The sequence below is a fragment of the Lepisosteus platostomus genome, chromosome 19, assembly GCF_059453375.1.
Source record: "Lepisosteus platostomus isolate fLepPlt1 chromosome 19, fLepPlt1.hap1, whole genome shotgun sequence".
NCBI classification, from domain to species: Eukaryota; Metazoa; Chordata; class Actinopteri; order Semionotiformes; family Lepisosteidae; genus Lepisosteus; species Lepisosteus platostomus.
Window position 1 is genome coordinate 12,635,539 of NC_142629.1, and position 25,094 is coordinate 12,660,632.

The 25,094-nt window shown below is 45.6% G+C and overlaps 1 protein-coding gene and 1 long non-coding RNA gene across 3 annotated transcripts in view; one reads left to right on the forward strand and one right to left on the reverse strand.

The window, feature by feature from the left end:
* unkl (unk like zinc finger) overlaps window positions 1-25,094 on the reverse strand; it is a 46,541-nt gene that overhangs the window by 16,200 nt on the left and 5,247 nt on the right. The window contains exons 3-9 of one of the 2 annotated variants that reach the window (XM_088612673.1): window positions 11,225-11,401; window positions 6,854-6,987; window positions 5,824-5,959; window positions 4,934-5,051; window positions 3,875-3,959; window positions 2,481-2,647; window positions 1,527-1,715 (exon numbers count right to left, since the gene is read on the reverse strand). In XM_088612673.1, the coding sequence (XP_088468799.1) occupies window positions 1,527-1,715; window positions 2,481-2,647; window positions 3,875-3,959; window positions 4,934-5,051; window positions 5,824-5,959; window positions 6,854-6,987; window positions 11,225-11,401 (1,006 nt within the window). The remainder of the gene's footprint in view (window positions 1-1,526; window positions 1,716-2,480; window positions 2,648-3,874; window positions 3,960-4,933; window positions 5,052-5,823; window positions 5,960-6,853; window positions 6,988-11,224; window positions 11,402-25,094) is intronic. The other variant, XM_088612674.1, reaches the window with a different exon arrangement.
* LOC148645112 (uncharacterized) lies at window positions 15,195-20,598 on the forward strand. The gene is made up of 3 exons (XR_015928400.1): window positions 15,195-15,300; window positions 17,643-17,785; window positions 20,362-20,598. It is a non-coding gene; the product is annotated as an uncharacterized LOC148645112 (long non-coding RNA).

Below are 25,094 nucleotides of genomic sequence, written 5' to 3' on the forward strand. Positions count from 1 at the left end.
AACAGCCAATAACTTAGAGTTTGAAGACATTTCAGCGAGAGATGCACCACTCCTCCAGGTGCTGCTCTCCCTGCTGCGAGTCCGGGGGGGGTGTCAGACAAGCGTGCGACACACAGTGTCGGGGGTGTGCAGGCGAGCTGTGCCGGTTAACGAGTGGCGATTTTAAAACAGTTAGGCGTGAAATAGAAAATTCCCATTTAAAGAGTGAAAAAGAACAGTGAAGCTTAAAGAGCTGGGCTTTGGGAGGGCAGGTCAAATACGTGATTTCTAGCATCCCATCAGAGAGACAGAAAAGATATTTATAACCAAAACTGACAAACGAGAACCAAACAACTTAAAAAAGGAAGCACAGACAAATCAACACTGCCATGTGCTTTGAGATGTACACTCGGTTCATCGGTTTCATTTCGCATAAATCCAATCACAAACGTCACAGCGACTTGCAGAGGTTAAAATTGAAAAACTAGCCAAAGAAGGATACACACGCATTCAGAATCCTGTGCATTCAATTCACCGGAACACCTCCTAAAACATATGAGAGCAAACCCACCTCTCTAGTAAAAGCCAGTGGGCTCCCTTTCAGTAGAGCTGGATGAAATGATCTGATAATGCAGGCCAGGTGTGGTAGAGACAGAAAGGCAGGTCTGGGGATCCGGAGTGCCTCTCCCAATAAAAGTGAGGGGCAGAGCCCGACAGTCTGGACATCACCAGCTGGGTGGAACATTACACCATCAGTCCAGTGTGACTAAGAGGTGTGGCAAAAGGCAGAGTGCCGGGGGGCAAGCTCCAGTCTTCAAGAGTGAGCTTGTATCGCCTGGCGGGTGACAGCGCCATCAGTGATGGATGCATCACTCCCCCTGTGCCAGACTGACTCTCCTGTAAGGCCCTGTGCAGCTGTGGCATGTCCCAGGAGAGCCGGCCAAGTCAGCCTTCTGGGTCCATGAGCTTATTGGCGTCTGGACTGAAGCCGTCGTGCTGCGATAGGCTACAGAAGTGTTTTCGGCTGAGCAACAACTGTCTGCTCCAAATGTGTTTGTTAATGAGAGTTAGGGGAAAGTTTGTACCTCCATCAAGTGCGAAGGAATATTTAAATCAAAAACTGTTCTTTGGGCAATTATAACAAAAAAAATGAATTGTGAAGGAACACCTTTTTTTTTGGTCTAAAAAAGAAAATGAAACACTAATAATCGTCTCTAATGGGATTGTTCCAACCTGCTCTTAAAAGAAAAACCACCTGAATAATCGTTTCATACAGCTCTACCCAACTGTCCTGAACATAAAATAACATTTCAGCTGTACTCTGCCTCAGAGCTGACGCTGTTACCCAGAACCCTTTCCAAGTTCTTACTACAGAGACTAGGGAGTAAGGAGCCTATTTCCGCCCTTCACTTGAGGAGGCAACAGCCTAGGAGAGGGAAAACCAGAAAAGAGCTGCTCGTGGGAAAAAAACCCTAATTTAAACTGACAGCACTGGGCACTGGGTCTTCCAGTCAGGAGAGGGAAAAGAAAAATGAATCTTTATATACCTGATCCTCACGTTCAAACCCCGGAGCTTTGGGATAGTTAGACGTTGGAGACGAAACATTGGACGTGGTGGATTCTGAACATAAGCTACCGTTAGTAAAGCTTTTAGGCCTGCTGATGGGTCCGATTGGGGACAATGAACTGTTGCTTCCTGAGCTTGAGGTTACTGTTGGACTACTAGAGCATGAAACCTGAGGGAGAAAATGACAGAGGGAACTTAAACAGGCTTCAGAGCCAGCAAAACATGCTTGCTACTCTGCGCTTTTAGGCATTCGAAAACTGTAAAATGGACAGCAGCTCATGCGACCTGGAGTGAAGTGAATTACATATTTAGAATACGTGGACGGGCAAATGTACAGAAATCAGAACATATTTTCGACGTCAGCCTCTACGTCTTGACTGCACGAGTCTACAAGCCACTATAGGGAAAACCAAACCTTCTCAGAGGAGGTTCACACGGGACCATCTTGCGATGAAATGAATAATACAGAACAGGTAATAACACAAAAATATACAAATTACAGAAACTACAACCAGACTTAAAAAAAAGGGATAAGAATGATTCATTACAAATCTGTGTCATTACTACCAGCAAAATTATCCTTTCTTACAAAAGAAATTTCACAGGTGTATTGGATGAAAGGGAAAATTAAGACTTGGAAAACGCTTTACCTCGGCCATTTTAAAATCCATAATGAATTAGATAAATTATTCTCTGCTATGCCGGAAAAGCAGAGGTGTGAACAGTACAAAAGCCCTTAAACCTCATGGAGAGACTGTAATATTTGGCTTTATAAAGTTAAAGTGCCGGTAATCATACTAACATACACAGGAAATGTTTCTTTGAACTTGGACGTTACAAGAATCTGGGAGCTCATGCTGTAATCACTGGCCTTTTTTTCCCCCCACAAACAACGTTATGAAAACGGAGCACAGCTGTTGGCGAAACCACATACATTCCCTGTTTGACCACTGCTGTTGGCCGCGCTGCCGGCGGAGTTGGCGCTGCTCCCCCAGTCGGGGCCCGGACACTCGGAGAACGGCTGGGACCCCGCTTTCGCCTGGGACCCCGGGTGCATCACAGTGAGCAGCGTGTTCATCGCCTCCTCGGCGGAAGGGATTCCTGCAACACAGCGCGGCACGGGGAGGCGGTCAGAGCTCTCTCGAGCCTGCGCCGCCAGGAGGAGAACGGAGCGGAACGGGAGCCGCTATCGAAAGCGAGATAATCTCGGCGGCAGACAAGCCTTATGGAAGGAAGTGCATGAAGGTGACAAACATCCGGCCCGTTCTTGTGGGCTTGGTTAGCTAACCGGTCCGGGGATCTCAATCAGGAGTTTCGTATCTAATGGAAACACTTCAACATCGAGGCTGGGCACCAGCCTGTGTATACTCCCTCTTCTACTGTAGGTCAGAAACTTACTCTTACTGAGGAGCGCCCTCTGCGTCATTAGGATTGTACCCGGAGAAGCCACCTTCAGAACAGCTGGGAAAGCACTGACCAAAAGCCTAGAGATGGTGACCATTAGGAGCAGGTGGTCCAGGCGGCACAAGAAAGGGATCCAATTCCAAGGCTCCCAATTGGATCCCAGGGTAAAATGGGCAATGTGGATCATATTCCCATTTTCCCGTACTTGTGATTATTCACCTCTATAATTGTTATCTCTAGCCTGGTGATTTTATGTCAAATTAGATCTTACAATGTGGCCAGTAAATTCAGAAGAGCTTTTTAATAGAACTGTGTGAAATGAACACCAACCCAGAAGTGCAATTTAACAACTGCAATGCCCGTGCACACTACCATCTCAACTGCTTGCAAACAATCCCTACAGCAGATAAAAAGTCCAAACTCTTGGATTCACTTAGTGATTCACAGCAATGTGACTGCAAGTCAGCTATGAATCTCCAGTGAAACAAGGACTGCCTGACAAGGTTTGTCATTTACCACATATGTATTATTATCAAGTGTAACTGATAGAAATCCTTCTGTGCCTCACTAAGTATTAAACTATATTTTACTGCTATGTCAGGGTGATAACTAAAATCCAAATAAGCAACCAGGTAGGACAAGCAAGAAATGACAAAAACCAGGGATTGATAATATCTGTAAAGATTTCCCTTCTGGGCAACTGGGCCATTTCAGGTTTCTACACTAACTGTACTGATTAAGTGAATGATGAAACATTTTAGCTACAAACCTGCCTAAAACAGTAACTGAGCATTTGGTTTCTATGTACAAATGTATAGCTCGTAAAGTGTAAAACAGGTCAAATGGTAGTGCAAGATCAAACCTACTCCTACTTGCATGCAGGTATCTGGCCCTGTAACCCCAGCAGATGGTTAAATGCCTTACTTTCCACATGGGCAAATGCACAGAACGGTCCTCGAGGGCAATATCCTGTCTGGCGCATATCATTGCATTTTGTGGATTTGTAAATCTAAAAAAAAAAAGAAACAAGATATGACATGTTAAGTTTTCAATACAGTCTTAACATAAACCACTGCTCTATGAAAATTGCATGTTAGAATGAGCATCTCGGACAGATTGTGCTGCAGTGCCTGCAGGAGACTTGCAATATCGTAGGGGGGCACTCTTGCATATAAAGACATGAATACAGGAGTTAATCAGAGGGGAATCCTGCTCCCAGCCTGCTCATATTCCAGCCCAGGACTGGAGCAGCAATATCTGGACCACAGGGCTCAACCTACACAATGAACGTTAACTGGCAGCTCCCAAGTCAGTGCACACCAGGTTTTCATGACAAAAGTGAATATCCCCTATTACACCAAGCTTAATAATAATAATAATAATAATAATAATAATAATAATAATAATAATAACAACAACAACAACTTTCTGGACACTCCACTCAAAGTGCTTTACAGGTAATGGGGACTCCCCTCCACCACCACCAGTGTGCAGCCCACCTGGATGATAAGATGGCAGCCATAGTGCACCAGTACACTCCCCACACACCGGCTGTCAGTGTGGAGGAGAACAGAGTGATGAAGCCAGTTCAGAGATGGGGATTATTAGGAGGCTATGATTGGTAAAGGCCAGGGGGAAATTTGGCCAAGATGCCAAGGTAACACCCCTACTCTTCAAGAAGAACCCTGGGATTTTTAACGACCATAGAGAGTTTTTCAGTTTTATGCTTCATCCTAAAGACAGCTCCTTTTTTACAGTATACTGTACCTGTCACTATACTGGGGCATTAGGACCCACACATAGTGGGCCAGTAGGGGGCACTCACCCTGTGGTCTAACACCTCTCCCTGCAGCAATCTTAGCTTTCCCAGGAGGTCTCCTATCCAGGTACTAGCCAGGCTGACCTTGCTGAGCTTCAGTGGGTGGCCAGTTGTGAGCCTGCTCGCTCCTATTCGTGTACGGGTGGAGGCTTTAAGCAGCTTACCTCTGGGTGGAACTGCTGCTCTGTGCGTGAATGGCAATACTGACAGCTGTCGCCACTGTCGCACTTCGAAGGTTCACCCCACTCGTCTCCATGCTTCACGTTGGGACAGGGAGTGGACCTGCAATCAAGTCCCCAGAAATGAGTTCTGATGCCTCGAAAATACACAACACCCACTGTGTTGTCACCATGCAGGAGGCCTCGTCGACCCCCTGTGTGAGCTCCATACTGACAAGACTGACATTTTACACGTCTAGCCTATTCCGATCACTCTGAAGCCAAGGCATGCTAGGACGAAGTCAAGAATGCACAAGCAATGTAGCCACAGTAACAAAATAGTAGACCACAGAGCCATTGTATCGTATTTTTTAGAAAATGTTCTGAGAAACTATGAGAGAAAAACACAGCTGGTTACTTTCAGATCCTTACCACAGCTTGATGGCTGCAGCAGACAGATCTTAAGCAGTAAGTGTGGAGCAGGGCTCATAGTTCTGGACTCGTAACCGTGGGTTTGATTCCCAGAGAAGTCACTGCTGTTGTAACCCTTGAGCAAGTACCATTATATATGAACTGCCCCCGTAAACTTCCCAGCTGTATAAATGGGTGCAAATGTAAGTCACTTTGGGCAAAGGTATTGCCCAAATAAATAATGACTTTTTTTTTAAACAAGCAGTTTAGTTTATAAAAAAGCACATTAGACAAAACAGTCCCACACAAAAGCTCTCTAATCTTATTATTGTCTTTAATCAGCATTGTTAAAAAATAACTCTGATTCTGAAGGTGTGAACACCACCCGCATGGTTGGCCAACCAGATTAAACCAGCATGGCTGTACGTCAAAAGTAAACATCGCGATAACGCTGTAAAAAAGCAAGCTGGCTCCACGTTTCCGACCTGTACTTGAATTTCCTCGGATTTCGTCGGCGGTCCCGGCTGTTGTGGTAATGTGGACAGGCGTACCCTTGTCTGCAGAGACGGGGGGGCTTGGTGCACTGGTCTGTCTTGTAGTTAGCAAGAACAAAGTTGGTATCTGTGGAAAATAAAAACCTTGCCCAGTCAAGAGCAGCTTTCAGCACATAGTGGAGTGACAACCCATCTTTGGGTTTTACATTCTCCAAAAAAAATAAAAAGAAAAGATATGTCAGGAACTTAAAATCATGGTTTTCCAACATCCAGCTGTCTTTTCCTTGCATGACTAACCAGACCGATGTAAAAATGTACACTGTAGTGCTGACTATCAGCTTGATATAAAGTCCAGGACAGAAACCTTAAACTATTTGTACACTGCCTGAAAAGGGCTCTAATATATTTAGTGTGTCCACTAGATGGCAGTGTCTCCATGACATGAAAAGCAAAAGAAACAGAAATGCACAACTAAATTCACACCTGATGAATGTAATGCTGTTGGATAATGAAGTACTGAAATTTTCCTTTGTTGCTGTCACAGGCAGGAAGAATTGGTGTAAAATAACCATTGTATTCCTATTTGCTTAGATGCCTCTTGTGTGTTTGGAACATACGACACAGAGAAGGGAATATATTTCTGGTAAGGGAGTTTGATTTCACAATTATGTGCTGCATTGGGAGTCTGCTTGTGTTGCTTGTGTGTCCTCAGCATGTTCTCATGGAATTCTGATCGCAGGAGATCCAAAAACTGGATAAAGTGCTAAAAGCTTACAATAGATACCATGACTGTGAACCTGCTGCCATTCAGCCAACTGAAGAAAAACCACGAAGGTGCTTAAAAATACAGACATTAAAAGACAAAGTCAAACTACAATAAAACACGAAGCAGACTTAAAATTCCAGTCTGGCAAAGTAAAAATAAAATGTATATAAGAAAACTGGTCAATAAAAAACACCGTGCTAGCAGTTGACTGATCTTGTCAACAAACCGATTGGCAGTGAGGCTGCAGTCTCTTACCCTGCCACCTGGGGTCCTCGGTGAGCGTCTTTTCGATCATGGCCTGGCTCGCCAGGACTCCAGGCTGGAGATCAGGGATGCCCTCCCCCGCCCCCAGCTGCCCATTCTGAAGCGCCTCCTGTGCCTGGATTTCTCTGGAAGAGGATCCGAGACCGCTCCATTAATAACGACTGTGATTTCTCAATGAAGGTACAACGTCTCAAGCACACACGGTAAGCATTCATACACCGTAGTCCTTTTGTTGCTAAGCAACAGCAGCCTATCCCTCAGTCACTTTCCTTCACTGTAGAGGTGGGAACAGGCTTGCTGTTCTGCTGTTCCACTGTGTTTCTTGAACGACATCTTTACTACTATGGAATGCCATGCTCTCTTTTCTTTTGATTTCATTTGCAACTGTCACAAAATGCAAGTTTATATCATTTGTCTAGGTCTAGGTCACCCTATGAAAAACTGCAGTGAAAAGAATGCCATGTTTCGTTTCGCAACCATAGTAGAGCTTATTTGTTTTCTGAGACTCTTCTTAATACAGCAAAGTGAAGCTCGGTGCTTTGACACCAAAAAAAAAAACATTTCACGAATGTGCCTGGAAGTCACTGGCTATACAACTGAATCAGTGTTCCTTCGCAGCGATGTCCATTAGAAGTAAAAACAGGTCCAACAGTATGAGCCCATTCACACAGATATGGAGTGCCTGCCACAAGGAGTGCAGGGTGAGGCTCCCCGGACCTCTGGTGTCTCTGAACGTGCTGCTGGGTCCCACACAAACACGACCGCTGTCACAGCAGCCTCGGCTGGGTGCGGCCCTGCTGAGAGCAGAGTGCAGGACTGGACAGGACTTCTCACATCCGAGTCAAGACCCACTCACTCACAGAGGCCTGGGGCCAACTGTCCGGAGCCCTTGATGGTGGACTCAACGAGTTAGTTGATCAAGAGAACATGACACAGTGTAAATAGGGCCTGCTCTCATCTAGCGCACTGCTGGATTTATGGAAATATTACATAGCAGACAGTCCCATACCATGACCTGCGGTGAAGCATGAATTTCCATAAATAAATCTCCTGTTTATTTTACCGAAATTTCCCTTTAAGATTTATTGTGACAAGATACTAGACAGATTGGGTGCTTTAAAAAAAAAAAAATTAGAAATGTGGTATCTAAAGCAAAATAAATCTCAGAAAAGAGAGCATAATCCATGAATGAAATCTTGACTAGGACCACTGGGCAAATAGTAGCCACATAACAGGACTTTCAACTCTCAGACTTCTAAGAAGTTCAACCCATGTTTGTTTTTTTTTCCCCAGCGGGGAAGAGCTGTGTATCAAATGCAAACAGAAGGACAGCGTGTGGGCTTTCAGAAGAACGACAAACATCCTAAGAATGAGAGCCGCACTGAAGCCTTTGCTGTAATGCAGCTGTTGATCTTCCAGGAAGAATGGTTTAAATGTGCATGGTTTAAACAGGGCTCTGCTCCTGTTGTTTCCCATCTCTTTACCATCATGAAAATGATCCTGGAATACGCCGTGTAAGGTCACGATAAGAACAATTTTCAGGGAGAGCTTTTCTTAAATCAGGCTCTGAGAGACTCCACATCCTGCAAGACAGCAGGACAGGACCCCCTTTCGTCCTGTTCATTTCTTGGTGCTTGTGTCGGACAGCTCTCGTGTCGGAGGCAGCAGTGGCCATTTGAAGACAATGCCTTTCCCCCCCCCTCTCCTGTATGCCCGTGTGGGTACTGGCAGCAGTCCTGGCAGATCGAGGTCAGAGATAAAATGGCCAACCTTTGTTCACGGAGCACAGGGGCACAAACTGGTCGGACCTGACAGAGAGGCAGGCAGCTCGCGTTGTCAGCTAAAATAAAAAGATCGAAACGCCCAGAAGTATGTTTATCTTCGCTCTAACAGAGAACCAGAAACCTGTTTTTTGACACTTCTGTTGTCAATCGACATTAAAGCGTATTAAGAAGAGATTCCTTCTCGGCCACAGTATTATTTTAACTCATTTCCTGATTTTAATCAAATTAGAATATTATAGTGCTATTCAGAAAGCATACAAAAATCTATACTGCGCAAGTTTTTGATTGGAGACAAATATTTGTGTAAATATCAAAGTGCAATATTGCATTTTTAATAACTTCAACAATATTCCAAAGAGTCGGTTCTTAAATAGGTCCACTGATGCTGAGCACAGAGGAAACCGATGACCTCATTTGCCCTTACGCTCAGAGAAGCTGCACTCGGAACAAGAGCCGTGGAATTCCCCTGCTGCTAAACCAACAGGAATGGACACCGTTCAGAGAAACTTGCTAGTCCATGAGGTCATTTCCTCTTTCTACTCCAGCTGTCACTACCCAGAAACTGATCGGGCAGGAGCTGCTGAAGTTCAAGTCTGTCCGAGACTAATAAAGACCTTACGATTTCCAAGAACGATGGTCTTGAAATCAGAGCAGCGTTCACTCGACAACTCGATCTCTGAGGCAGGCTGCATTTTCTTCACGCTTACGCTTGGATACAGATACTAAATAAAACTGCTAAGGCTTGTTCAGTTTTCAAAGACACAGAACTCACTAGACCTGAATAGAATGCCCAACCTGTTTAGCTTCAAAAGACTTAAAAGCAGGAGACACATGCAGATGTAATTCTCGTCTTTTTGGTTCGGTACGCAAACTGTAGATGAACAAAAACAAATGGCAAAGGCCCACTGCAAACCCTGCAGACTGTGGGATTAACCTGCACTGCGCCCCTGGGCTCCTGGTTCCTAACAGGAAGCACCGGGTAAGTGTGGTCTGCTGTAAGGGAGCAGAAAGCCTGAATGAAGAGCTGAAGTCTGAGTTTAACAAAGCACAATGATGCTGCTTCAGCACATAGGCAGAAGAAGGGTGATGCAAGGGCCAAATCATCCCACCTTGAGACCACTCCCATCTCCTTCAAATAGCTCTTTACCATAGACTGCAATAGTGGTTGCAAGTTTGACCCTCAGGTGAGCCAGGTGCATTGCCCGAATTGCTCCAGTTAATACCTAGCTGTAAAAATGGGTGCAAACGAAAATTGCTTTGGCTAAAGGCAGCAAAAATTAGTAAAGAGTAGTAGCTACATAAGGAGGGGCTATTATATAAGCACTGTCTTACAATTTGGATTTGCGTGAGAAAACACAACTCCAGGAAACTCTTCTTTGAAGAGGTGACAGCTCTCCTGCAACGGGCAGACAGCTAAACCCTCCTCTTTACATTCCATTACGATCACTATGTGAAACCAGGTCAATCACGGGACTACGAGGTTAACAAAACTTTGATTGCCAGAGGGAATTTTTTCAAACAATTACTCATCTGAGATATCTATTTGGTGATATCTCATAAATCTGTGCGCGTTCAGAACAAACCTGCTCCTGGGAGTGAAATAATTTACAAGAAACCGTCCCCCTGTGGGGAATGCCATCTCATCAAGGCCCATCCATTCCCACCCTCATTACTCAGCAGGCACGGGAGGGTCTGCAGGCTAAGCAATGAGCCCTTAACACGTGTGTCTACATGGAAAACAGATATGTTTTTTTAATTTTGAATTCGTCATGCAAAATACCCTGGTGATAAAAGTTCCCAATGGAAACAAGCCACAGGGCATGCAGTCGCCTTCCGATTTCGTCTGGGAGGTAGCGAAGGAATAACTGCTGCATATCTTAATTGAGCAAACGGAACAGATTAACAGACCTTTTCCTCCAATGGCTATGTGCCTGCACATACATTCATGCAAATCGAAACCATATAAGCGATTTGTAACTCAATTATTTTTATGGCGCTAATGATCCCGCTCACAGGACGCATGCGATCGAGGAGGGACAGGGGTGCGATAAAACAGTGGCGCAACATTATAACACTTCATGTATGTTTTTCGCCGTCTAAACAAAGATCAATAAAAAAATTAAATGAGTGCTTCATTTAAGATTGAGAGAGATAATCATAATTATTGCTTACACTTATATAGCGCTTTTCTGGACACTCCACTCAAAGCTCTTACAGGTAATGGGGACTCCCCTCCACCACCACCAATGTGCAGCCCCACCTGGATGATGCGACGGCAGCCATAGTGCGCCAGAACACTCCCCACATACCAGCTCTCAGTGGGGAGGAGAGCAGAGTGATGTAGCCAATTCATAGATGGGAATTATTAGGAGGCCATGATTGGTAAGGGCCAATGGGAAATTTGGCCAGGACGCTGGGGTTACACCCCTACTCTTTTCGAGAAACACCCTGGGATTTTTAATGACCACAGAGAGTCAGGATCTCGGTTTTACGTCTCATCTGAAGGATATATTCCATCTAAATATATCTAAACGGACCCTGGCGGACGGGTTTGAGCCCAGGGCCCTCGGGGACGTACCTGATGTCGTACACCGGCGGCCGCAGGTCGTGGGGGCCGTGGGCGAAGGCGCAGTGGAGGCCGTTCTTCGCGCAGTGTCCCCGGGCGTCCGTCTCGTGGATGCACGTGCCCGTCTTGTAGTAGCGCAGGTGGTACTTCCGCTCCGTGTCGCCCGTAGTGCGGTGCAGGTAAGGGCAGCTGTGGGCGGGGAAGAAACGGGGCTGTAGCGCATCTTCTGCACGAGGTACGGAGGCAAGTCCAGCTTTTCTCCAGCCGTGACTAAAACACTCTTCCACGCACGCTTCTACAGCGGCTAAAGAGCCAGAGCGCTCTCACCCTGTCCCGAGTGGAATCCAGAGCCATCAGGCTATTCAAATGGTGTTCGGGAGCAAACAAGCAAAATCCATGACCAGCCCAGTAACCCTGGATGGCACAGGCAGGCGAACTGAAAACATGCACAGAGAAGGTTCAAGCCTTCGCCGAACCTCAGCTTTCATCACACTAAGCCCCCCTCGCGCCCCTCTCTGCACGCAATATCCTCTCGCAGCAAGTCCCTACAACCTTGCTTCATGTGCAGAGAACTCTAAGAAAGCACCTGCATTGCTCAGGTTAAAAAAAAAAAACAACCTACAGTAAATGCCTGAAGCCCATTTCAGTCAGGTAACCTTAAAAAATATCTACAGAACCTAATGAAAGCTTACAAGGACCAGAGGTGCTGTTATATTTTGACTACAGCCACTCAGTGCACAACTCCAGACACATTAGGTAGCCTAACGATCAACCAATAACCTTTGTCCTACTAAGCTTGGATTGAAAACGAGTCTCTCAGTTCCACACAAAATCTCAACGTCTTCGCAACCCAGCGATTTTTCCCACATGCGAAAGTGAGTTTTCATATTTGCGGTATGGGCCTGCAAGGACCCAGCAGATCTGTATCCAAAATCTGTGAGCACATTCTAAGTCTTCTTACTCCGCCGGTACAAGTTTGAGAGGAACAAGCTCAAACACCCAGGAACTGGATTAGTGCAGATAAATTGAGTCCAAGACAAGGCTCATAAAGTACAGAGCTCCTCTTTTTTGGAAAGAAGCTAGGACTGACCCATGGGTAACAGAATAAGGAGGAGAGAATTGAACCACACAAACAAAAACTCAACCATTTTCCCTTTTTGACTCACTTTTTGAACTTCTTTTTTGCATTTTTCATTTTACACCCACCCAATTTGGGATCATCAGCTACTTCATCGGGGCTCATCTCACTGATGACCACGCAGGATCGACCCGCTCCTCCAACTCTAACAGCGATCAGGGCGACACGCCCTTTGACAAGCCCTGCGCCTCTTGAGCCTGCCGTGGCCCAGAAAGCACCCGCAGTGAGGTTTTTGCCAGGGAGCCAGGGGAGGCCAACAGACTAATCCCAGATCTCTGCCAGCTGTGCAACCCCAGTCGCAGCCAGTGACTCGCAACATCTGGGCCAGTTTTACCATCCTTGAATATCTTGTCTGCAGCGACCTGGTCCTGAAAAAATGATGATGACGCTAGTAAAGAAGTTATAATTCCTTACATTCATATAGCACTTCTTCATCCCAAAAGATCCCAAAACAGTTCATTCCCCAGACGTGCAGCCCCCACCTTGGTAAGGCACAGGAGCCCTTCAGCACCAGCAGCCCCACTGCTCAGCTGATCAGCTGGAAAAAGTGAGAAATTACTTCAACTGAATTAAGGAGGACCTTCAGCGAAGCCAGAGTGGAGTTTTGTCAGGACAATTTAACAACACTACTTTTACAAACAGGGTCATGGGATCTTAAATGACCAAGGAAGTAGGGACCTCAGTAACTTCTTGAGTGTTCTTGCCAGTCGCCTTACTGGAAATTCTGGTTCAGAGGAAAGAGCATCACCAACTGGTATTTTCCTTAGGAGTTGCCCATCACCGTTCAAAAAGGGCCCGACATTACCTTGTTTCTAAAGCTTTCTTCTAATCTTCTGACATGACCCAGTCGTAAGGTTAGGAAAAGGACATCAACTTGCCTGTGTTAAATTACTACAGTCCTTCAATCTACCAGCTGAGCTATTAAGCCTTTCTGGGAGCTGTTAAGTGAAGGTCTGCAAAGTCAAATGCAGTGGCTTTGGACCCTGCATCCGTTTAAGTGTATTAAGTCACAAGGTCCCCGTGTGAAAGGAAACAGTGGCTGATTTTTCTCTTTGCCACTCTAAGCGCGTGCAGCTTTTCACATAGTTTGGGCTTGGAGCTCTGCCAACAGCATCTTATTTCCTGGCTCATCAGAATGCAAGACGAAAAAAACGCCACCACTAGCGATCGAGTAATTCCTGCTTCACTAACACACTCCAAGAGCGGTGATCTTCAAGCACTTGCAGGGCATGGGAGGCAGAACACAGTAAAAACTCTTGGAGAGACAGATCGGACAGCTGGCGTAGCTGAACGACCTCCAGTGCCTACGCCAACACCTCGTGCTGGATCTTTTGAAACGTGAATGCATTTGCTCGGGCAGATGTGAAAAAGACATGATACTCAAACTGTTGCCTTTGTGCATTACCAATACAATCTGGAGAGTAACCATCTGGAAAAACCCGAAGTGGAACACACCGCTGTGCATCTGGAGTCCGTTTCTGTGGATAGCACACATGCTATCAGCTTGTTGCTCCTGATTTGTGGGGTCAGCGAGAAAAACCCACTGCTGTCAGGCTGTTTTCTATCACGCCATGTTCACAGCACTGCAAGGCTCAAGAACATGAATACAAGTGACAGCCACATATTGTCCCTCTCACTCACAGGGGCCGACACACTAAAAACAGCATCCCTACTACTCAGCTCTGTCCCTGTGAACCAAAATTCACTTCAGCTCTGTTGTTTCTGAAGCGGTCAACCCGGGGGCATCGCTGTAGGTCTTCTCTACTGATCCAAGAGCTTTAGCTCAAACACCAAGATTCTCAGTCAAAGCTCCTACTGAGCTCCTACACTCGCAGGAGTGTCGGGAAAGCATCTTCGTTTAAGACAACCTCTCTTCGAACAGCTTGTGAAGCTGTGTCCAGTACAGAGCTAAGACAAGCCTGAGCCCACGGACATTAGAAAAATGGCTTGCTATCGTCTGAGCTTAGAAGCTACTTATTTGAGCCCCCATTTTCATTCCTTCTGTAATTTGTGAGTCAGGTATGATTTAAGATGACAGCTACGATCCACAGGCCAGCCAGCACAGCATGGACTGTATCCTCTGAAATGTGCCCTTGTCAGGCCACCTGCCTCCTACTTCCACTCCCCCTCCCCGATTGGTGCCTCCTACAGTGCCAGTCAAAAGGCTGGGGCATCGGTCCAAGAAGACATGGAGCTCTGAGCAAGAAGGCTGCAAGCCTGCTGGCAAGCCACAAGGGGGCGCCACTGAGCAGCAATCCAACCAGCTATACGGATAATCCCATGCACAGCTCAGGCTCGGACCAGCAACCTCTGGACTGACTTTAAAACACAACCTGCACTCAGGAGTAGACCTTAACTGGTTTAAATACTGGGATTGCCTAACAGAGTAGGCTTTAAACATCTATCCATTTCCTAGCCTTGACTGCATGGTATATTGTTTTTAAAGAGACCGAATGTTTCCTTTTGGGTTGGGGTGACAATATTGCCTATTTTTGGTTTATTTCAGGGGCGGAAACCTCAACATTTCACCTCAATGCAAACTACAAAATGACTCTCAATCACCTGTTTGTTTTCAAATGTAAAAAAACAACAACTATGAATTATGTCAGACGCGCTGCAAAACTGAGGGACCTCTCACAATGCAGGCTTTGTACTCCATTGCTCATGGAGGAGAGGCAGAAGCATGTGGGTTAAAAAAACAACAAAATCACAAAACATAAATGGCAGCTTTAGGGACTGATGCTGAGAGCACTGGGTGACTGATAAACTGCACAGAAGCCACAGCAGCTCATTCTCACAGAAACGGTAGCCATGGCAACGCTGCTGATGACATCAAGGCAAGCTGTCATAATGAGTGGGGGAGAGAGACATCTTATTTTTCAGTGATCTAGGACTCGAAGATATTTCAATATTCTTCGGCTTCATCCAGTCTTCACCCATGTTTAACAGGGTAAGAAAACCTCACTCACCCCATGCACTGATAGCGTAGACTCTTGAGGAGCAGAGAAGGAAAACTAATGACTTCTGGACTGGATTCTCTGTACAGGCTTCACCCTAAAAAGCAAGAGCTGAGACACGGCTTTAGGTCTGGTCTTTGGAAATTACCAGGTGCCAGGTGTGCCGGTGCCCATGACACAGATCCAGAAGGAATCTGGGAGCTACACTGACCAAACCGGTCAATGTAATTTGGATTTCGGCTGTTCTCGGACACACCTGCAATTCTTTGCTGGCACTGCACAAGAGAATACTTCGAAATTTTAAACAATGAGAGATTTCTGCTTCAGGGAAACGCAGGCAGACAGTAGGCAGCAGCCTTAACAATATTAGATATTAGAGGGGTAACTAGGGTAAGGGAATAATAACAGAGGAGCTGAAGATGGAAAGAGATAATGCTGTAGGTATATGTAGCTATATGTAAACACTGAAATAGAGCAACCTAAATTCTGCAACACCTACAAAGAGCTTTTTCAACCGCAGCTTTGGAGCAGCGAATTGAATCAGCTGTCATACCACCTCAGTGCTGCCCAGGATATTTGAACTTTTATGGTCAATTTCCCTGTGATACGGACTACAAATTTAATGTTGGGGGGGGTCTTCACTGACGAGTACTTTTTTATGGCCCTCGAGCCTAATCCACTTAAAATCAATCGCCCTAAACTGTATTTTTTAAAACCTAACAGTGAGAAAGTGCTGCTTGAACAAAAGAAAAATCACTTTTAGGAAGCGATTGGACTTCTAAATGTGCACAGCTAGATTGAGATTCCTCCCACATACGTACTATATGCTGGGGCACACTGCAGGTCAGAGCTCAACAAAGAAAAGGGCAGTTCAGTTGGGGTTTTTTTTCCTGGTTTTCCATATGCAAAGTTTAAAAATCAAACAAGAAATACTGCCAATAGCCAAGCCAAGAAACCCCAACTATAGTAAAAATCACAAGCTGAGAGGACGATCCTTTAAATGATCATGTGACTGGAAAATAATTTCTTCCCGTGATCTACAGCTCACAGTTGTACTGCAGCACAGCAGCTCTTAGAGAGATGCCTGCTGCACCCCTTTGAACGCTGCTCCAGCAGTGGAGTGCCCTGTCAGAGCAGTCTCGCCATTCATTTCCAAACTTACAATTCCGGCTATATTCATAGTCCCCCCCGTCATATGGAACATAAATCTCTTGAAAGAGCTCCAGCCAAGTCTTTCAACACCAGCCCCAGTGCCCAGAGGAGGAATCGCACTGTGTTGCTGCTCAATCCGAGTGCTGCCTGATAAGCAAAACTAGCAGTGTCTGATTCCTCACCCAGAGCTGACACAGCCCCCTTTCTCATGGCTGGCTCTTTATATGCGTTCAAATACATGCCAATCATTCCAGCTCTCAGGAAGCGCCTTTTTTTTTTTCAAGAAGATATTAAAAGGTGAACTAAAGCTGCACCGAATAGGTAAGAATATTTACCCAGCCCTGGTGGTGCTTTGCCACTCAGGGTATCCCAGACATGGGCTCCTGACGTGACCCAGGGAAGCACCCAGCAATGCCTGGACTGTAACCTGCACCCTTAATTAGTGCCTTTCCCCATCAGTACCGCTTGAACCTTGAAGGTGTCCCAAGGACTGACTGTGATATTTAAGGCCTATTCCAAGATATTCTGAGTTTAAGAGGAAAAAAAGCACTGAGGTCAAACAGCACGTTAAAACAAGATTAATTATTTTGGAGGCACAATATCCAACTTTCAAGCATTCATGCCGTTGCTGTTTCCTGGGTTTTGTTACTGAAGGACACTATTAATTCACACTATTTCCTCAGTGGTGCTTGATCGCCACACCAAACCAAACAAAAACAGCTTATAAAACTGACTTGGCTCCAACACTGTGACGCTCCTGCAAAAGCAACTTGCAGCAGAAAAAAAGCTGCAAATGACCCTATCCCTTAAAAATGCGACTACAAATTAACAGAACTGTGAAAGAATGACAAGTTCATGTTTGACAAATGCACAGAGATTGGTTTATCTCAATTAAGCAGTCAGGAGAGGTTACAAAGTTCAACTACTTAAAGGATGACACTGCATAGGAAAAGCCTGAACCGAGACCAGCATTTTTACAGGCTGGAATAATTCTGAGATAAAGGCAGAGCCACATATAGACAAAACAGACAAAAAAAAAACTGACTTCCTTCACTGGCAAATTGATTTCAGGAAAAGCTATTTTCTAAACATACAGAGCACTCTCAAAATGTAAAAAAATGACAGTGCGATATGATTCACTTGAGTTTCACTTTCACTAAAATAAAAAAATCTTATACTGCAGCAGCATCAGATTCAGTCAATGAAGCCAAGAGAAACAATGTAGGGAGGAAACTGCTGAGACCTGCAAACATCCTCTGCTAGACCTGGGTATTTCCCTGAAAACTGTGCAACACTAATTACAGCACCATGACAGAATACTACAAGGTAAGCAGGTATTATTGATTTTTTTTAATAAGTGCAAAAACGTCACCACGTTTGTTTTACAAATTGGACCGAGCAGCCAAGTTCAGTTTGATTGAAACCCTGCATTTACAGTCCTGCAATCACCTTCCAGACAGCTGGCAAAATCAACAGTAACAGTCATGTCTGAGGCAAGCATAGATTACCTATTACAAGCCTTCGAATAAAGACCAGTGCAGAAGGATTGGGCCTCCCAGCACAAACAGGATCAGACAGAGGAAAACCAACGTACAGAAACATGCAGCTAAACCCGAAGATGAGCCCTCAGCACAGTCAGCCAGGAGCAAGTAAGCGCTTCTACTGCATGCAGGAAGAATTATGCCTTGAAGTCCTACACTGAAATCTGTATTAATTTACATAAGATACTATTTTGAGTCACAGAAGCAAATTGCATTCTGCAAATTGCAGAACGCTGATTGCATTCTAAACTTGCCGTCAACCAGCTGGTCGAACTCAGCTGGAAGGACTGTTTGCCTGAATTAAACACGAAATTCTGTTACTGTCAAACTCACACCACTCCTTTCCCCCACAAGGGCCACAGCACAGCCTGCTTTCCAGGGCCTACCGGCCTCTATAATAATAATCTTTATTTATGTAGCACATTTAAATGTCTTCTCAAAGCCCTTTACAGGACGACAACACTATAAAAAAATTAAAAACATAAAAATACAACAAATGCACAATGAGAGGAGACAGAAGACGGTGGTACTGAATACAGTAGGAGCTGATGGGTAAGGAACAGAACCAGTTGAGTGAAGGCTCTTCTTAAGAAGAGGTGCCAATAAGACTACCTGGAATTCAGTGCAAATAAAAAGGCTGGATTTCAACATCCATCCAATTTCGAACCTTTTCTACCTGTCCAGGGCAATGGGGGAGCTGGAGCCTACCGTAGCAAGCAATGAATGCAAGGTGGGGAACGCTCTGGGCAGGACACCAGTCCATCACGCAGGTGCAGGACACAGACACGCATGCACTCACATCAAGGCCAGTTTTGTTTTTTCCAGAAGCCAATTAACCTACCAGTACATCTTCGGACTGTAGGAGGAAACCAGAGCACCTGGACCCCCTCACCACTGTGTTGCCCCCCCATTTCATCTGCAAAAGCAGAACCTCAGTGGCTCCCTTTGTGAAAGCACAAACAAAAGGCTGTCTCGACCCATCTCTTCCAAAAGCACCCGGCTGGGATGTCTTGACCCAGGCTTTGAACTTGATCCTACTTCTTCAGAACCTGCGTCTTACTAAAAATGAACGTTCACAAAACAAAAAGAAGAGCGGTAGTCTGTCAGTTTAGCTACACAAAGCACTTGCATTCAAACTCTGATGTCCCTGGGGGGGGGGGGTGATTTGGAAGTGGGTGTTGTTGCCTCAGGGCTCCCAAGTCCTTGGGTTCGATTCAGCCCTGGGATACCCTCTGTGTGGAGACTGCACGTTCTCCCCAAGTTTACATGGATTGACTGGGTCCCCAACAGAACGTGGGCACAAATGGCCCCCCCACGTGTTCTTTTTTGCACCCACAATCTGCCAGGTGGGGGATCCATGATGCTACATTATCTAAAGAAAACATTACAGGCGAGCTGGGGTCTAGGGGAAGAGACATAGCTGTGTCGTTGAAATACACACATTCACCTGTACCCCAGAACTTCTCCAGCACTTTTTTAAAAATACATCTGCTCATCTGGCCTAAAACCTATCATCTTATTTCAAAAACCCAGTGCAAATCCACAGGCTATATAGAGCAAAACAAGGAACCAGAAAATGCTTACCAAGGTCAGCTGACACCCCACCCGGAGTGGGGAAAAAAAATGAACTCTAACGAGAGAAATACTGATTTACACTTCAAAGACTGAAAAGCACAAAATTGTCAATTGAAGCAAAACCAACAGAATTCTTGGGCGTTGCAACATGTAGGTGCCATTTCATTACTTACACAGGCCTTATCCCCGTCCATCACTGCATAGAGAGCCATCAACAAATACCAGAGTGCAAACCCACAATATTAATAAGAAATCAAAGGAAAGAAAATGAGCACACTGTGGCCTGCAGCACAGAAAGAGAGACTCCTAGTTAAAGCGATTTAGAACAATCACAAATTCCGCCCTCCAAGCAGCGGGGAGACACTCGTTCTCCCCACTTACACAAGCTGCTCGAGTCTCGGCAGTGCGAACCCTCTTCGCACCCGCTCCCCACTTACTGATCTTCTCGGGACAAGTGTCCCTGGGTCGCAGCGAGGACACGGCGCAGTTAAGATCTCTGCCTCTGGCTGATTTTCCTATAGAGCACCGATACATGGCAAACCACATAACCCACAGCGAACACAACAAGCGCGCAGCAAACAAAACACGGCTGCCGCACTGCAGAATTGCAGATTGTGTATTTTGAACCGGCGGCAACCACGCTGTGCTCATTTCCTCGTCTGGTGCGCTTTCTTCCTTTATTCCATCACTGTTGAGCCTAGGAGCCCTTCACTGACAGCGTGGCCAAGGAGCCCCCAGTGTGCGAGAAAACACATGCTCTTGCACCTGCACCTTCTGTTTCCAAAGGGAGAGGCACTCACTATCCCGACAAGACCAATCTGCTCAAGATGGAAGGGTCACAGAAACATTCCTCAGCGACTGGGCTCCTCTTCACGTCAAGAACCCGAGAGAGCGACGCAGCCCGAGAGCAGCTTGATTCATGCCTGACGCTCTGCTAACGGATCTACAAGACCAAACCAGGAGGCACTGAAGAATAAATGTCATGACGGTCTCAGAACAAATAAAATAAAAGGCATCAGAAAAGCTGTGTGTAATAGTGAGTGTACATTTCACGTCTTTGACAAATTACACTGAAGAGAAACAAAAAAACAAACCTGGCAAGCCAACAAGCAAAAATGATGTGGTTACAACAACCGATCTTTCATGGAGAAAGGGAATATGGTTGCCTTTTATTATATATTTTACCAGGTAAGTCAACCGAAACCTAATTTACAGTTACAAGGCGAGCTGTGCAGATCTGTGCTGCACCTCGCTCAAGGCTCAAAGAGCAGCAGCGTCCCGCGTGAGCTCTCAACCCACAAGCCCCCCAGTGTGGACCCCCAGGGGCCCATCACCACGCCCTGCCGCAGAGCCTGGCCAGCTCTCGTCGCCGACTGTAGCGGTGGAGCTCCGCGCAGCTCAGCGACAGCAAAACTACAAAGATACACTGAAACAAGCTCAGGGGCCCTGCCACCTTAATACCTGACCATGCTCTGTGGTGTTCAGGCCATGCAATAAAGTGATCACAGATTTTTAAAATGGACAAAAAAGAAGAAAAGCATGGTCACTTTTTTTTTTTTTTAATCTGGCAACAAAAAACCATCTTGTTACATCAGCATGTCAGATCACCAGAAACGGAACTAAAGCCCTTTATATTGTAACGCATACGGCCACCATTGCAGGTTGTGTGAGCCGGCTTACCGGCGCGGTGACGTCACCACCCTTCCCTGTGAATAGCAGGGACCGCAGTCGCCGGGCTGATAAGAGATTTACCTTCAGCTCAAGTGGCTGGGTCCCTGTTGATTGACGCCGGAAGCCCGGGTTCGAGTCCCCGACGGCGGGGGGGCCGACCTGAGGCAGCAGCAGAGGCGAGGGCGCATACCCACTTGAACCCGAGAGCGCTACAATATTCTGCTGGTGAAAATCAACTTCACACACTACAAAACAGGCCTAAAACTCCGACGTTGCAAAAGCGCTTTATCAGCTACCAGCAGCTCCAAACTTCACTGACCTTGATACGGAAAAAAAAAGATCTATTTTTAGGTAGATGCAGATGCACAGCTAATCTATTCATTTATTCAACCTTTTGAAGTCTCTTAATGCACTGAAAACTTCTGAAGCAGCTGCACCCTCTTTAAGAAGCACATGAAGAATTAAAATGGTTGTAAAAAAAAACATTTTGCGCTGAGGCCCAGTGAGTATGAGAGAAGTTGGTCTCATTTCAGCAATTGAGAGGAACCAAAAACAAAGTAAAACACAGCAGAAATAGCTAATTAGCACCAAATATAGGGGTTCCCCGCTTTAGAGCCACTCTGCCCATGTCTCGTTACTATCACTCACAAGCAGATGCACAGCAGCTGCCTGAGCCGAGGCTAAATTAACCTGACAGGCTCAATTTACAATCAACCTCCGTTGTATCCCTGTTGTATCAGATCCCATGTAAGATACAGTGTGATTTCTTGGGAGCTGTTAAAGCTCTGCTAGCAGAAAAAGTAAATGGAGCCTACCCCTGGGGCAGTACAGTGGCGCAGTGTTTGGCATTGCTAGGCCCTGGGTTTGAGTGCTATCAGCGTGGAGCTTATATTTTCTCCCCATGATCGCATGATTGCAACCCGACATTTCAGGTTTATTGGTTTCTGTTAAAAAGGGATCCTGGTGTGCGCATTTGCGTCTGTGTGCCCTGTGAGGGACTGGCGTCCTGTCCAGGGTGTACCCTGCCTTGCACCCACTGCTTGCTGGGATAGACTCTGGGTCCCCCACAACCCTGGCTTGGATAAAAGCAGTTGGGGGGAAATGGATGGATGGATCTTGTAACTGTTCCTTTTAACTCTGAAATGGTATTTGTTTAGAAATGTGAAATGCCAGGGGAAAAACAAATCAAAGCAGTCAGATCCTGATCCTGTTTCATTGATGCATAAGCTGCAGGCTCTACAAGGTCAATCAGAAACATTTTACATTGTTTTAATACTCATTAAAAATAGTATAAAGATCATGACATTTTTAGACTCTTACGCTAAAAGCCACCATTCCATTGCCTCAATACCTTGAAACATCTGTTCATCACTTGGAGGAAGACCTTGAGTTACCATGCGTGTAGGATGTGCCACTACACATTTACAAACTGTAAAGCTGCAAAGGAATTTCAGAAAGACTTCAGTACAATTCAAGACTGGGCAAATGCATGGCAAGGACTCAATGAAGACTAAAACCTACTCACAAAAAATACATTAAAAAAGGACAATGTGAAAATTGTTAAATTATAATCAATTCAAGCTTTGTTAAAACTGTGAAGTGCACTACTAGGACCTTATTCTGAAAAGTATACACAATTGTGACATTGCTTGACTTAAATTAAATGGAAAAAATAAGAAGTGGATTTAAAACCGGAGAAAGGGAGTCATTTTTTCCCCACACACAAAAGCCATGCTGTTGAAGCCGGAAACTAAACTTTCTTTTAGGAAAGGCTGGATGAGATCCCTACTGATAACCAAATGATCTAGACAGGCGCACTCTCCTCACTTTGCAACCTTTCTCTGTTTTCTTATCCCTAATGAGGCTAAATCTGAATACAAATTGAAAGAATTAAAGTGTGAAAGACCAAAGTCATGTCTAATGCAGCTGTATATACATATTACTACTTACAGGCAAACGATTGACTAAACCCCTTTCTAATGCCTGTGAGAGAGCATGTTCCGAGCGCTGTCTGGTGCCGAGGGGGATGGCCAAGAGCTGTACAGTGCCAGCGGGCCCAGTGGACTTCCGAAAGCTTTGCCAGTGTTCCTCTATGCAGCACAAGTCCTGCTCTGTCTCCGCTGCCAGCAGGTGCTTGCTCAGTCCTACCACAGAAGCGCTAGAAGCGACTCCGTGAGCACCATCAGCCATTCACACATCAAAGCCTCTCGCCCAGGCTTATCAACGCCTCTTTCATCCCCGGCCTTGGCCATTATACGGGGGCTGCAGACCGCACAGTAGCGACACAAGGGTTTAATCGAGTAGATGCAGACTCCCTGGGTGTCAATATAGCGAGTCTGATTGCGGGCTGGGGCAATAAGATGGCAGAGGAGCGAGCTCAAAAATGCAACAATCATTATGTCAAGAGGGAACGCAGCTTTTCGGTGCCTGTATTAAAATGCCAAATAAACCCATCTGTGATTTGTCACAGATTGTGCACTAATCCAATGTTGAAGCTCTTTTTAAGAGGAGTAAATAAAACGGCGCTGACTACAGAGAGGTAGCATTTCAAAATAGGGGGGTTGAGTCTGGGAAAAAGAACTAACTGGCATGTGAGGCCAATGTTATCTTGGGTCAGCGGGTCATTTCAGTAATATTTAGAAAGCCTTCAGTTAAAAACAAAATCTCAGCCGTCTGCCTCTCTCTCTCTCACCCCGTTTGCCAAATGACTGCAACTGAACATTTCATTTTTATTGCATAACACCCAGTGCTGAACTTGGCACAGAGCATGCAGAAATACACTTGTGTACTGCCATTAAAACACTGTTTTTGTACCACTCAAACAGCAGGTAAAATTGCTGGGTAAAGGCATCATCAGGCACTGAAAGATTACTTAGAGCTCTAGCGAACTGTGTCCGAGCAGAGCAATAACAAATACCTAACCCTGCTCAATACAATCTCCTTTCCTGCGATGATAAACGTGTTATTGAGCTTGACCACTGAGTATTGCCCGAACACACCCGTGAGTCTGATCTACAGGCTGCGGGCTCTTTCACAAGCCAACAGCGGGTGAGAAGGACACACATCTGAATCTCATACCCCTTGCCCAGGGACAGCCAGGGCTTTTATACATTTGTCTCAATTAGCACCCAATCGAGATCAAAGAACACAAGTGGTCTGACATTATACAAAATAATTTGCTTAATGAGGTAAGTGAGGTAATTAGCCAGTACATCCCTCAAGCACAGTCCTCTCTGCAGGTGTGCGGGGCTGAAATACACTCTCAGCCAGTTCCAACAGCTTGCAGCAGGACCGCGATCTCAGAATTGTCCTGCCCAGGGAAAGGCTGATGGCCGCAGAGACTCGCTCCTGCCGCAGCCCGGAAGTCTCGTGCACTTTAACTCCAAGACGTGGCTTGAAAGGGGGTTCCTAAGATTTTGTCCAGTATGAGTAGAATGGGGAGCTTTGCCCACCTCAGTTACACAGAATCCACAGATAAACATAACTTGCCTCTGTACCAGTAAAATTTAAAAACCCTTTCCCTCATATTGGGGAATTTTACATTCAGAAAGAGGTGGCAAAGACGGGATTGAATTGTTTTCTTGTCTGTTCCTGAGCATGCTTAGCACAAGAGTCCCACAGTTTACGAAACTCAAGACAGGATCATAAATAACACTGGGAGTGGGAATTCCATTTGTTTCCCCCGTAACTGATTTTCCTGTTAATCGTGTAAAAGAAGCGTCCTCTGTGAGCACACAATTATATCACGCTACTTCGAGTCAAGCTTGAGACTAATTCTATGCATCTCCTCCGAGGAAGAAAGAGTCATGGATTAAAGTTTTCTAAACCGCATGGTCTCCTTGCCCAAG